This window comes from Pagrus major, chromosome 17, assembly GCF_040436345.1.
Source record: "Pagrus major chromosome 17, Pma_NU_1.0".
NCBI lineage: Eukaryota > Metazoa > Chordata > Actinopteri > Spariformes > Sparidae > Pagrus > Pagrus major.
Genome location: NC_133231.1, coordinates 31677677 through 31692667, shown reverse-complemented (window position 1 = coordinate 31692667; position 14991 = coordinate 31677677). Strand labels below are relative to the sequence as shown.

Sequence of the window (14991 nt, the reverse complement as noted above, 5' to 3'; positions counted from 1 at the left end):
TCCAGATTTCTGGGTTTTGGATCAGCGCTGTAATTGGCTTCAGACGGATTGTGTTTTCTATTGTTTGACTCTTTTTGTCTGAGGATTAAAAATGTTTTTTATAATAACAAAATGTTTTGTAACACATAAAACCCTTATTTTTTAACCTACTCCATTTCCCACTAGATTATATCACACTGTTATACTTTATCTGCTCTTAAAAACTCAAAAATTTCCAGGAAAGTACGTCAGAGAGACGTCAGCGCCTGCAGTTATTATTTATATAACATATGACATAATGTGGAGGCAGCATCAGAAAGATCAGAATTACACAGTTAATGATGATTTCCAAACATCTAAATCTGTTACCAGCTCATTTAAAGTACAAAATATCAAAGATTTTATCAAATCTGCAGATTTTTCTTGACTTTTATAAACACAGTAATCAGATTCATAGATTCATGTATCGGTCACAGGTCACAGTACTGCAGTACTTTTACTCCATGAAGCTTAGAATACTGCAGTACTTTCACTCCATGAAGCTTAGAATACTGCAGTACTTTCACTCCATGAAGGTAAGAATACTGCAGTACTTTTACTACTGATATCTGACCCACATTTCTTTATACTCGGGAGGATTATGAATGCAGGACTTGTAATGGAGTATTTTAAGAAAATGATGTGTGGAACTGAACTGTCTGAAGACGTGAGCTCTGCTCTGCTGGGTGTCTGTCAAAGTGTCTAAAATGACACAGACGTGTCGAGTTTCATTTGTTTTATTCAAAACAAACATGCAGGTGAACGTTCAGGACATGTTGGTCCTCACATGGGGAACAGCAGGAAGCCGCTGAAGGTGCTGTGGTGGTTGCTGTTGTCCCAGATCTGAGTGTTTTGCCACAGCTTCAGGGAGAGCCTGTCGCCCGCCTCCAGCAGCAGGGCGGCGCCGTTGGACGCCGTGTCGCTGCCCTCGCCGGACGGCTGCTCATGGGCGATCAGCTGGATCTCGGTGTTGTTTTTGTAAAGAACGGCGCTCATGGGGAAGTCGGTGGGGCCGTTGGCTGTGAAGCGGATGTAGTAGACTCCACGAACAGGTGCTGTGAACACACCTGGAGGAGGAAGGGTCAGTAAACATACGGCAGGTGAGAGGGGACAAAATAAGTAAAGCACAAAGAAAAAGGCATCTGGCTAATATTTTAGCTGGGGCTGCACCGGTGGTCAAAATATGATCAAAATTACAATGTGGCAACATCCAGATCACAGGAGCTGCTCTGTTGTTTTAATACAAGCAAAATGTGGAGTAGAGTGTATACCTCTGCTAAGGCCCAATTCAAGCCTGTCATCATTAAATGTCCACAGTTTAATTATAAAGCTCTTCATGTGTTAAAAACGGTTAGCGGTTGCTAACAAGTGTCTGAATGAGACTACAGAGGTTGTCGGGGACATTAAACGTCCTCACAGCGAACACGGAGACTCAGTGTAAATCTAATATTTACATATGATCTACATGAACAGGTGTTACAGGCTGCAGAAACATGTTGGACGGTGTGTGTCACTGACCTGTCTCAGAGTTGTACGTCTGTCCGATGTTGGTCAGGACGTCTTTGTAGATGAGATTTTTACTTCCTGATGTCGTCTTCTGGAGGCCGTTACCTCCCAGAGACACTGAGAAGGCCACCTTCGGCACCTCTGAAGGAAAAATCAATGAGAGCAAATATTCACAGAGATCAACCAGGGACATGGTTTGGATTCTGTGTCCAGGTGTCAAAACTGTTTTTACATTAGTGGATCAAACAAATGAACTCACTCTTAAATGTAAATGTTTATACTTTACATTCACCTTCATCTCCCTCAAAGACAGATTCATTAATTAATGAAACTTAAACTGTCTGCATGCAGAGAAAGCAGGCTGTTGTACGTGTTGGGTCCCTTTTCAGGATTTGACTGAAGTCTGACTGAATGGATTGGGTCTGTTCAACTCATTAACAAAAATACACAGAGTAAAACAGTAGTTGCATTTATGGTATTATAGTAAGAACTAATATCCACAAGAGGGCGCTCCTCCCCCACAGGTAAACCCAGTTGATGGCACCAGAAAAGGCTCAGAGGAGCTCATTGTGTGCCTGAGTGCAGCCCTCTGATGACTCATTCATCCTAACGGCGTCTGTGTCGTCAGTGTCGGCTGGAACAGGTTTGTCTCTGTTAAGCTGCCACCACACTTGAATGAACATTAAGAGGGAAAATGACGGGACTGTGATGGAAACACTGACCTCTCATCACCTTCAGCTCCTGCTCTGTGGCCTCCAGTCTCTGTTTGACACCTGCAAACATAGAGACACAGAACCACCATCAGCTGATCGATCAGCACCACAGTCACGTTTTATCAGATTCTACTGGGAAACAACGTGACCTTCATTTAATCCTTCATGTCTTATATTTATCGTTATCTACATCAGTAATGAGAGCTCTGTGATGCTCGCACATTAACACAGATATGTTCAGAGGCAGTCCTCAGGTCCAGTTCACGTTTAGTCTTACTCAGATTTTCTGTCTGAAGCTGCTTCAGTGAGTCCTGAAGGTTCTTCAGCTGGACTTCTTCACTTTCCTCTGTGGGAGGCTCGTCCACCCTTTAACACAAAGAGACAGACAAAGTCCATCTTCAGGACTCACTGTGGACTTTCACGTGTGATGCATGTTGCTGTTGAAGGTGCTGTGGTGGTTGTTAGTAGTAGTATTAGTATCAGCAGTAGCTCACATGGAGAGGAGCAGGAAGCCGCTGAAGGTGCTGTGGTGGTTGCTGTTGTCCCAGATCTGAGTGTTGTGCCACAGCACCATCTTCAGCTGGTCGCCCGCCTCCAGCATCAGGGCGGCACCGTTGGACGCCGTGTCGCTGCCCTCACCGGACGGCTGCTCGTGGGCGATCAGCTGGATCTCAGCGTTGTTTTTGTAAAGAACGGCGCTCATGGGGAAGTCGGTGGGGCCGTTGGCTGTGAAGCGGATGTAGTAGACTCCACGGATCGGTGCTGTGAACACACCTGGAGGGAAGAGGAGGAGTGATGAGGAGCTGAGGGTGAAACATGAAACATAATGGAGTCATCGTTCTCTTACTGAATCTACCATTACCATGACCGAGACAGGTCAAGAGACGCTACTGATACTTCACATACGTCATTAACTGTTTCATCCACAGGTGTTTCTTCACATTTGTGTAGTATTATTATTAAAGGAGGCATCTCGTTAGCCTGTCTTCTCTTTAATGACAGGCCGGTGTTATAGCTCCTCCTGCTGTTTATCTCCAGCAACACCGGCCAAATTTCTGGAAACTGATTAGATTTTACACTAAATGTAAGTTGAGACACTTCAGCTGAAAGGACTTTATTTCATTCACTGATCAGTTTTAAGATTTTGGACTATTTTGCTTCCATAACGTGTCCTTCTTTCAGATTAGTGGACAGAAAATGTCCAAAATGTTTATTTCAGTTCAGATTTCTGTTCTGGACATTCATGCTAATGTGTGCATATTTAATTGCATGGCCTCATTTGCATATTTAACATAAAATACCAGAAACCTTGTAATTAAAAATAATAATAATTGTCTTAATGTGAGTAATAAACTGAGAAGCATCTCGGTGAGATTATATATTCACCTGTAGCGTCTCCCCTTTAATGGACACTTGATTATAGGGTCTCACCTGTCTCAGCGTTGTAAGCCCCGCCCACGTTGGTCAGGACGTCCCTGTAGACGAGGTCTTTGTTGCCGGTGGTCGTCTTCACGAGGCCGTTTCCACCCAGTGAGGCCGCGAACGCAATTTTAGGTGTTTCTGTACGAAAGAAAAGAAAAAGTCTAATCCTGTCACCGGAAGTGTTTGTGAGAACTTCGCTTAAAGGAGCAGCTGGAGAATTTTAATATTTACAGTATTAATGAGGTAATGATACTAACTTTGAATAAACAAGCTGATCTCAGAGGAAAATAAGGTCTCAGAACACTGTTTGAAGCTAGAGAGGTGGCAGGGTCCGCCACATGTAAACACAGTAAAACAGTATAAACTGTGTTGTCCTTTAAGGTCAGTTTGTTTATTCAGTTTATTCAGTCATAAAAACAAAGAGAGTTTGTTTGTTTAGTTTGTTTAGGCAGAAAAAAAATCAGCCAATGAGGATCTTTCTCTGCTCATTAACATTTCTTCAGCTAAGCTACAGACTGCTCCTTTAAAGTGCATCAGAGTCATGTAAAGTATCTGAGGCTGCGTCACATTAACGTTTAATTATGAAACATGTTTGAGATTAAAAACTTTGAGTTGTTGTTTATAATCAGCATACAAACATTTAATAACTGCTTTATGACACAATAACGCCATTTTTAACTGTTTGAGCTACAACATGCATCAACAATTATAACTTCTCCCATGAAGACATATTATATATATATATATATATATATATATTATTATTATTATTATTTATTTATATATATATATATATATATATATATATATATATATATATATATATATATATATATATATATTATTATGTATACATAATTATATTATTATTATAATTATCTGTGTTTTAAACATTACGTTCTGTATTTACCTTTCACTCTCTTCAGCTCCTTCTCAGCTGCATCCAGACGCTCTGTCATCGCTGAAAACAATTAAAGAGAAGTACTGTTGAAACTATCGTGAACAGTCATTGAGCCGCACACAGTCCAGTTATTTCAGGTGATATTTGTGGATTCCTGCAGTAAAAGTCTGATTCATAGGCGAGATTACGTGGAGGTTCATGTCTCTTGATGGACATGAAACGCTCCTGTTTGAATCATCAGAACAAAAGATGAACAACTGAGTTGGAAAACATCTGTGTCCTTCTCAGTCAACACTGGCCGACCAGCAGACAGCAGTTTCTCTCAGAAAGTTTTCCGCTTTCTAAGAAACAAAATGATGTTTTTTCTGATGGAAATAGTTTCTGTCAGCTACAAATCTGAAGTTGCAGAATAAAGAGCGTCAGTAACTTTTCTGTATGAAAGAAGTCGTAGTCCACAAAACATTCCTGGAGCTTCACAGTAAAACAGCGTTGCAGCGTTCAGCAGACGAGCTGTTTGGAGACGTCTGATGTTTTAGAACAAGTCTCAGCTGCTTCAGTTGGTCCTTTAAAACCTTCAGACTTTGTCTGTCGATGTGACAGGTCTGTCTGAAACACTCAGAGGTCGTCCAGGTGTGAGTGGAGACCTTACCTCGTCTCTCGGCCTTCAGCTCCTCCAGATCGGCCTGCACCCGCTTCAGGTCGGCCTGGCTGTCGACGGGCTGAGCCGAACCGAACCGAGCCAGGCAGGCCAGGGCCAACAGCAGCAGGACGGGGAGACACCGAGACATGATGAGGGACAGGAAGAGGACAGAGAGGCTGCTGGTTTTTATAGGGAGCCTCTGTGTGGTCGATGGCCTCAGTCTGTCCTGAGTCAGTGTTGACTCTGTACATCAGTGTTGACTCTGTACATCAGTGTAGACTCTGTACATCAGTGTAGACTCTGTACATCAGTGTAGACTCTGTACATCAGTGTAGACTCTGTACATCAGTGTAGACTGAAAACACTGATTACTGCTCCTGCAGACTGAAGCAGCTCAGATGAAGTAAAAGTAAATCTGCACCGTCGACTCTGATCTCAGAACAGTCTGTTTATTCTCTCCTGTGTGAAATAGTTTCTACTCCAACAGAGGAGGTTAAATAAAAGGTGACGAACAGCTGAGCTATGATTGAATGTACTGATTGGATTTCTAATCTTGTTGACTGGTTCTTTGATCAGATCAATCCTGATTGTTTGGACTGTTTTGTATTGAGTTCAGAGAACATTTCAACACGTGAGAGCTTTGCTTCATTTGTTTTTGTTTTTGTGTTAATAGTTGTGCACAGGAAGTGTTGTTAGTGTTGTGAAACGATACAGAGCTCCAGTCTGATTTCTCTGTTTTATAGAACATAACTTTACGTTCTCAAACATTTTCAGTGTCTGGAGCAACTTTTATGTCACAGCGACAGTTAAAACTGAAGTGAAATTAATGTCTGAGACAATCGAAGAGCTGACGGATGGTTTTGAAAGGATCAGCAGAGATAACAGTGTGTTTGTTACTGGTGTTAAAGATGTAATATGTTAAATGTTTGCATATATTTAGAGTTGTGGATTTCTGTGGTTTGAATATTGTTGGAAACATTTGGCATGATGTGAGAACACATCATGCCAAATGTTTCCTCGAGGTAGCGGTGAGTTTCATCTGGTCGTCAGAGTGTGAGGAAGGCAGTCGAAACATAACGTGAAGAAAACTTTAAACCACCTCGTCTGAGTCACAGAGAGAGATTTAATCAGCAGTGGAGGTTATTTAACAATGAAGACAACAACTCCCATGATCCCACGCTGTTTATGTCCTTTTTTTGTCTACAGTGGCCGACATGACATCCTGTGCATTTAAAACATTTTAAAACCAGACGTATGTTCCCGTCCTGTCTGTCCTCAGTGACTACGGTCTGTCCTACCTGTCCCTGCGGACCAGTATCGGCCTCTGGACGGCCTTCCTCTGCCTTGTGCTGGTCGCCACCGACGCCAGCTCTCTCGTCTGCTACATCACGCGCTTCACCGAGGAGGCCTTCGCCTCCCTCATCTGCATCATCTTCATCTACGAGGCTCTGGAGAAGCTGGTGCACCTGGGGGAGGTTTACCCCATCAACATGCACAACCAGCTGGACAACCTCACCTTCTACACGTAAGGCCCGACCAGCAGCGCCATGTGTTTCTCTGACTAACTGCTGCAGACTTTGTTTTCTAGCAGCTTCTCTGAAGGTCAGGGGCTCGTTCAAAAGCTTCAGTGACTCATTCGAACTTTAAAGTCGTGTTGTTTCATAGTGTACCCGCCTCGTGTTGCTGCTCTGCTGCAGGTGTCAGTGTTCTCCACCCACCAACGCCTCCGCTGAAGTCCAACAGATGTGGAGCAAGCAGAACCTGACGTCAGAAAACATCCAGTGGGACCAGCTGAGTGTGAAGGTCTGACATGAACCCTTCATCACACACACACACACACACACACACACACACAGCTCAAACACACTGTGTGTTCATGTGGAGGCTCGACTCACACAGTTCATTATGTCAGTGACGATATCAATTCAGTTTTTATCACAACCGGCTAACGTTAGTGTTGGTGAATACATGCGACAGCAACATAAGGAGCTAACGTTAGTGTTGGTGAATACATGCGACAGCAACATAAGGAGCTACGTTAGCTACGTTGACCACATAATGCAGAGTAATAATACATTTCCCCAACAAAACAAACAAGCTCATTCCCTGTCCAGCAGAGACACAGCTACCATGGCGTCCGTCTTCAGGTCTTCACTGCTTCAGTTGTCGCCATCGCTGAAAAGCTTCTCCGATGTTGACTCTCGTTTAACTTCTCGCGCTGTCTAACTTATTTCTTGGCAGCCTTCTCGAGTTCAGTCTCTCTTTTCCTTCTTTGTTCAGCAGTGTGAGCTGCTGTCGGCACCGCTGGTGATGAGAAGTGTGGCTGTAGTTTCTCTGCCGTTCTCGTCGTAAACAGTCCGTCACAGCTCCAGTGTAGAAAGCCGGTCACGTGCAATGACTGATGAGGAGTCAGAACAGGGTGGGGAGGGTGGTCAGGTAAGGGCAGATTGATTGACAGGTTGTCTGTCCATACAAAATTGTCGGGCCGGTTACAATGATTGGATGAAGTTTTTACAGCCCTGGAGCTGCCAGAGACAATGGATTTATTTCGGGGTTTTTTCAAATCATTTAATATTTTGATTGCTGTCAGGATGTTAAGAAATGTTATATATATACAAATATGATATAAAAAGCTTTTGAACCGAATTACAGACTCAAGCTTTAATCCAACAGATGCCTTCAGATTTGGAGACGGCTGCATGTTGTTTAATGGTGTTGTCGTCCAGTCGAGTGAGAAAATGTGACGAACCCTGTAAACAGAAGAACATTCAGTGTATTTATAGAGAGAAGTTGGAGGTTTTCCTGTTCACTTCAACACAGTCAGATCACAGCGGCCTCTGGTGGCTGTTAGAGGAGCTGCAGCTCATCTGTCTGTCTGTGTTCAGGACTGTGTGGATCTACACGGCGAGTTCGTCGGCTCGGCCTGCGGCCACGACGGCCCCTTCGTCCCCGACGTCCTGTTCTGGTCCGTCATCCTCTTCTTCACCACCTTCTTCCTCTCCTCCTTCCTAAAACAGTTCAAGACCAAGAGATACTTCCCCACCAGGGTGTGTATCCGCCACACACACATCCAGTTTGATGAGAAAGAAACTGATTTAAAACATCGTTTCAACTCTTATGTCACATTTGGATCTTTTGTCTGATGGTTTAGATGCTTGACTGAGGTTTTCCTTCCTATTATATACATTTATTCATGTTTTATCATACACATTTATCAGATGTTTAATGGAATGATTTCCAATTTATCACCTAAAATAAAGTTAATATGTTGGTTCAAGAGATCAGTTTAATTATTGGATTTTTGAATTTTACTAAACTTGGGGGGTAAACTACACGCAGCTGTTCAACATGTGACACCACGTATTCTTTTATTCTATGATATTTCACATCTGATTGATATATTCAATAAAAAAGACGGGAAATAACCGATTACTGTTGTTTAAATTGTTAACATCAGTCTCAGATGTTTTCTGTATCAGCTCCCAACAGTTCAGTGATTTTAAATTTTTATTTAGCTCAATATTCAAACTCAAACCTTTTTTATTTTCACAGCTCAAACTTTCAATCATTCAGATGCAGTAAATCCAACCTGACATGTGTTGTGTGTAGTAAGTTTCCAGCAGTTGAAGAAGACGAGGCATTAAATCTGAAACAGCGTTGAGATTGTCATTTTCTGCAGTACTTATAATTTTCTTGACACTGACAGTCGGTTAAATCACTCAGTCGGGTTTTGTTGGTAAATTATTGATGGAAAATGTTGATCAGATCATCTGGTGTCTGCAGGTTCGATCGACCATCAGTGACTTCGCCGTCTTTCTGACCATCATGATCATGGTGCTGGTGGATTATCTGGTGGGAGTGCCGACACCCAAACTCAACGTACCCGACCGCTTCGAGGTAACGCCGACTCCAGCGCTGGTTCTAAACTGTGAATGTGAGCTGGTGTCGACAGCGTACTGGAATTTCTAACCTCGATACGATACATTGAAATTTATCATGTGACCTGGGAGGCTGCTGGCGTCTCTGGACTTTCTCATTTCTAATTGAACTTTATATTTACATTGTTCGGTGCAGCACATCTTTAACTTTTCACTGATTATCACATCCGTTCACTCACCTTCCTGTTTAAACATGTTTCATTTTTAACTTTCATGGTAATTCTTGTCTCTGACGTTTGAATTCACACTTTTCTTTATGGAGTTCGTCACTGCTGAGACGTGAATTTCCCCTCGAGGTTAAATAAATAAATAAATAAATAAAATAAAGTATTAAAATCAGATTATGCAGGAACTGTTCTTGAATACATTTGTGGGGTTATGAGAGCAGATTGAGTTTCCTGCTGCTGAAGCCGTCAGATGTTGGGTTGTTGAAGCTGTGGGTCGGTGAGGTAACAGGTCGGAGGGCGGCGCTTTATCAGCTGCTGTGTTTGTGTTTTAGGGGAACATGATGTAACTCTGTGGACAGACGCTGTTTAAAACAGTTTCCAGGGTTAAAAAACGATGAGTGGAGACCTCGAACATCGGTCGGATCAATGAGAGAAACAATGAAGAGATCTTTAAAAGCCAATCAGGGAGTCACTGCAGGACAGAGTAACTGTAACCTGAAATCCTCCTTTAAACAAACGTCGTGGCTGTCTGAGATTTCATAATAATAATGTTACGATTGTTTTATGTCTGCGACCGTGTATCTGTGCTGCTGCTGTCTTAAACCAGGACTCTGTTAAAGAAGAGGTTTTTTAATCTCAGTGTAAAACGAATCCAGACTAAAAGCAGATTGAATGTGACAGAAACATCAGCAGCTGTGACGCTCAGTGATGATCTTTACACGCACATGTTGGCAGCAGCTTCACTGTGACACTGAGCTCGTCTGAGGGCTGAACCTTCACTTTCATATACATGTTATACTAATATTACCTTTCAGTACCACTCAGCACATACAGCACAATTATAATGCTACTATCTGATTAATACTCAAATCTAATTGTAGATTTTTTATATTTTTACTTTCGATAATATTGAATGCAGATATTCTGTCATTTTAAATATCAGCTGTTGTAAAAGTATTAATACTTTTACAACAGCTGATATTAAAATATTAATACTTTTACAACAGCTGATATTAAAGTATTAATACTTTGTGACGACTTGACTTCTCTGTCAGAATTGTAACGCTGCCGTTTGTCCGTCCAGCCGACGTCGAACACTCGGGGCTGGCTGATCTCTCCGCTCGGTACGAACCCCTGGTGGACGCTGCTGGCCGCCGCCGTCCCCGCTCTGCTCTGCACCATCCTCATCTTCATGGACCAGCAGATCACCGCCGTCATCGTCAACAGGAAGGAGAACAAACTGAAGGTCAGGACGACTGACGGGACCGTAGGTGAGCACAGACCGGCGGCTCAGTGATAAACCCTCCCTCTGTGTGTCGGTTGCAGAAAGGCTGTGGCTACCACCTGGACCTGCTGGTGGTGGCGGTGATGCTGGGCGTGTGCTCCATCATGGGCCTGCCGTGGTTCGTCGCAGCGACCGTGCTCTCCATCTCCCACGTCAACAGTCTGAAGGTGGAGTCGGAGTGCGCGGCGCCGGGCGAGCAGCCGAAGTTCCTGGGCATCAGAGAGCAGAGAGTCACCGGCTTCATGATCTTCGTCCTGATGGGCTGCTCCGTCTTCATGACCTCCGCCCTCAAGGTGAGCGCCACAGCCGACCTCACCTTTTAATTACTGTTCTCTTTAAGAAGAAGGAATGAAAGAAGAATTCAAGTTATTAAAAGTTTAAACTTTTCAGTGTTAACATGTCAAATAATTGTTGACCTGTGCTCAGACGTCAGATGAATAATTTTCACCAGACTCCATTAACAAATGTAGTGATTTTAAGAGTTGTTTCATGAGGAGAAACTTAACGAACTTTGTGAAACGGCTACGACAGATTCTGAATCATTGTCCCCTTCTTGTAAATTCAGCATTAAATGAAAACATGAAGTTGTTTGTTTCCTTATAAAAAAATCAAGGTCAAGAAACAAAGAAAAACTCATTAATTAGAGTGAAATGACTGACTGTGTCTCAGTGTCTCAGTGTCTCATGTCTCTGTGTCTCTGCGTGTGAACATGTTTCCCTCTAACTTGAAGTTTCTCCGTCTGTCCGTCAGTTCATCCCGATGCCGGTCCTGTACGGAGTCTTTCTCTACATGGGAGTGTCCTCGCTCAAAGGCATTCAGGTCTGTCTCAGTGTCCGTCTGTCTGTCCTGCTCCACCAGTCTGTGTTTACAGGGACAAGATGTCTTTAATCTGATTGAAATCATTCTGATTCCAACTTTACTGTTTTCATGGAGGCTAAGAAAGTGATGTGATGTGATAAAGGTTTGTGTTCACAGCCCGGAGACATGCGGAAAGTTCCTTCATCTGTCAGTCTGTCAGTACCTGCTTCATGTCATGTTTACTGAGCTGAGGTGAGCTGTTAAGACTGAAGTCACCAGTAAAGCTTCTGTCCTCCCGGGTATGAGCAGAAGCCTCAGACGACACCGCAGCAGCTCACGTTCACCGACCGTCGCTCTCCCATCAGAGCGTCCATCAGTCGGAGTCGTTTTCACTGTTAGTCTCGTCGCGATAGCAGCTGCCTTCAAACTCCTGCAGCCGGTCGTGATTTGGTCAGTTGTTCAGTTCTCACTTTGTTCATCTTGACAAACACTCGTTTGAACAACTTGTCGAGGCGTTCAACAGTCTTTAACTCCTTCAAGACTAAAGGTCGACCGATACGACTTTTTCATGGCCGATACTGATGATTAGAAATCAGACTGAAAACTGATATTTGGAGCCGATTTTCATTTGCAGCAAAAGTATCAAGTGAAGTTCTTATGTTTACTTTTTCTGCAGGTTCAGATCATTCAGTGTTTAAAGGGTGTTATTTTTGACTAATCAGTCAGATGGTGTTGTGGGCGGGACGCTGTGTGAGAGGAAGCTGCATCAGAGCAGAAGAAGCACATTTTTAAATTAGTTTATTTTATCTGCAATCTGACAGATAAAACAGGTCAGATACTGATAATCAGATAAATGCTGAATATCAGTCTGATAATCGTCCAGGATGAGCAGAAAGAAAATCAAACCAGAAGCGTTTACATAGTTAATATTATCAGTATCAATATCTCCGTCTGTTCATTCGCTCCGGTCAGACCCGTCTCTTCTCGTTGAGGCGTCAACATGAGCTGTTTGATTCTGATTATGAGGGTTCATGTAAACGTAGCTACCGTCTCTGACGTCGTGGCCGTCTGTCCGTCCTGCAGCTGTTCGACCGGATCAAACTGTTCGGCATGCCGGCCAAACACCAGCCGGACCTGATCTACCTGCGCTACGTCCCTCTGTGGAAGGTCCACGTCTTCACGGTGGTGCAGCTGTCCTGTCTCATCGTCCTCTGGACCATCAAGACCTCAGCAGCCGCTGTCGTCTTCCCCATGATGGTGAGACGGACCGAGACGACGGAGACAACACGTTTCACTTATTTAATACTTCAAGGCGGTAACTAGTGTCTTGTTGGCGTCCTCTGCAGGTTCTGGCTCTGGTGTTCATCCGGAAGCTTCTGGACTTCTGCTTCACCAAGAGAGAGCTGAGCTGGCTGGACGACCTGATCCCGGAGAGCAAGAAGAAGAAGGACGACGACAAGAAGAAGAAGGAGAAGGAGGTGAGTGGTCACACTGGGCTCTGACTCCGGCCCGACTCTGCCGCAGCCTCCTCGCTGATGTGTGTTTGTTTCAGGATGCTCGGCGGATGATGGAGGAGGTGGAGGACGACCCGACGTACGACATCAACTTCCCCATCAAAGACCTGAAACGACGGTGAGTCGATGGCATCACAACACCATGAGCCCTGTTAACAGACGCTGCAGCAGAGAGTAATGTGTGTGTGTGTGTGTGTGTGTGTGTGTGTGTGTGTGTGTGTGTGCGTGTGTGCGTGTGTGTGTGTGTTGCAGCGTGGACCCGTCGGAGGTGAACATCTCAGATGAAATGGCCAAAAGCGGCATTTGGAAATCCGTCTCCATGAACTCTGACAGCAACAAAGCTCTGAGACGCAGCAACAGGTAAAACCCACCGGAGGCTCTGTGACATCACCGGCTGAGCCTGTTTGTGATTGGTTCAGTCACTCAGGACTGAAGTGTACTGAAGTGTACTGAAGTGTACTGAAGTGAACTGAAGTGAACTGCACATGACTGAAAACTCACAAACACAGGTCGCACAACAGTTTCACAGTTAGAGGAGTGATAACGACTTCACGACGAGTGAAGGGAAACGATCCAACGCACGAACATGATGTCACCTTTGAACAGGTAGTTAGAGTGAGGAGTCGGATCAGAGCCGTTTGAACAGATCACAGATCCGATCAGAGTCACCGGACCAGAGAATACAGACTGAGACTCTTCAGACTACTTACTTACTGTGCAACTAATGATTCTTCTCTTCATCCATCAATCGTTGAGTCTGTAAAATGTCAGAACTCAACGTGACGTCATCAAACTGTCCAAAACCCAGAGAACAGCAGAAAACCTCACACTTAAAGGAGCAGTCTGTCAGAATGTCCAGAATTTTAGTTTAAAACATTCAAAAATTCATCAGTCAGATTAAATCACTGAGCTGTGTGTTTTGTAAAGTGGTTGTAAAGACGAGTCTGAGTGATGGATCAGGTGTCTCAGCTCAGTTGTCTTCATGTCTTCCAGCCAGGAGAAGCTGCCGAGCGTCCAGATAAACGTGGAGAACGAGGACGGCCGGAGAGTCGTGGACGCGGAGACCTCGCTATGATCCGCTGCTGTGACTGATGGGACACTGTAGCCCTGGAGGTGAAAGGTTGTGGGAGGACCAATCGGGCTTCACCTCACCATGCTGCGTTTTCTCGGACGACGTTTAATTTCTCATCGTTTTATGGTGAAACACGGAGGCTCCACCGCTCGGAGCAAATACGGCCGCCGCTGATGGAAACGGTTCCCTCAGGTCTCGTTGGTTGGTTTTTCCTGGGGCGGCCTGCTGCTGCGCTGTGATTGGCTCCTGAAGCATCGGACTCGGTGGACGTCTGATTTTCCAGACTGATAAATCTGAAAAACAGCTGAAGTTTAATTTTATTGTTTTAATTTTCAGTTTCTGCTTTCATGAAGCAGGAGAGGCTCCTGACCTCCGACAGGTTTTATTTAATCCAACGTGCTGATTCAAGTTGATCATGTGACTGTGAGCGTGTGTGTGTGAGTGTACGTGTGTGTGTGTGTGTGTGTGTGAGTGTACGTGTGTGTGAGTGTGTGTGTGTGTGTGTGTGTGTGTGTGTGTGTGTGTGTGTGTGTGTGTGTGTGTCACTGTTGTGCCTCACCTCGTTGCCTGCGCTGGCCGACTGATGGATGTCGTCATATTTTCTCCTTCAAGTTTCAATAAATTCAGTTTTCTGACGACGATCAGTCTCAGATTTGACACTTTGATCAATAAATCAGATTTTCGGTTGTTAAACATTCTGTGAGGACACGTTCGCTCAGGAGACACTTTTCTACTCTGTAATTTAATTAGGAATAAAGACGTGATGTCTGCAACACGGCTGCATGTTTCCTGACTCCTCTGTCCTCTCGTCTCCGTCAGTGTGGACGAAGCCTCCAGATATTAAAAGTTTCAGTGTTCATATAAACGTCCTGAATTAAAAAAATGACACTTTACAGTTAGAGAACATTATTTAACATTAGTTAATGCTGTAATAATAAGTGTTCACAGTTCATGTGTCAGTTCATGTTAACCAATGTTTTAATTTATACATTATTTTATAAAGATGCTGTTAACATT

General features: G+C 43.9%; 2 protein-coding genes across 3 annotated transcripts in view; one reads left to right on the top strand and one right to left on the bottom strand.

The window, feature by feature from the left end:
- The window catches only part of LOC141011895 (sodium bicarbonate cotransporter 3-like), a 51500-nt gene extending 36748 nt beyond the window's left edge, over nt 1-14752 (top strand). For both annotated transcript variants that reach the window (XM_073485236.1, XM_073485235.1), the window contains exons 14-25: nt 6480-6725; nt 6898-7003; nt 8086-8247; nt 8984-9097; nt 10390-10551; nt 10632-10883; nt 11341-11409; nt 12472-12645; nt 12735-12866; nt 12941-13020; nt 13155-13262; nt 13896-14752. In XM_073485236.1, the coding sequence (XP_073341337.1) occupies nt 6480-6725; nt 6898-7003; nt 8086-8247; nt 8984-9097; nt 10390-10551; nt 10632-10883; nt 11341-11409; nt 12472-12645; nt 12735-12866; nt 12941-13020; nt 13155-13262; nt 13896-13977 (1687 nt within the window). In that variant the 3' untranslated portion in view covers nt 13978-14752. The remainder of the gene's footprint in view (nt 1-6479; nt 6726-6897; nt 7004-8085; nt 8248-8983; nt 9098-10389; nt 10552-10631; nt 10884-11340; nt 11410-12471; nt 12646-12734; nt 12867-12940; nt 13021-13154; nt 13263-13895) is intronic.
- Nucleotides 740-5363, bottom strand: LOC141011896 (complement C1q tumor necrosis factor-related protein 4-like). Its single transcript, XM_073485237.1, has 8 exons — nt 5210-5363; nt 4570-4620; nt 3669-3797; nt 2732-3011; nt 2515-2603; nt 2247-2297; nt 1537-1665; nt 740-1085 (listed from the first exon to the last, which is right to left on the bottom strand). Exons 1-8 carry the CDS (start codon nt 5346-5348, stop codon nt 802-804), a joined length of 1152 nt encoding a protein of 383 aa, XP_073341338.1. The 5' UTR covers nt 5349-5363; the 3' UTR covers nt 740-801.
- Nucleotides 14753-14991: the final 239 nt, after the last annotated feature.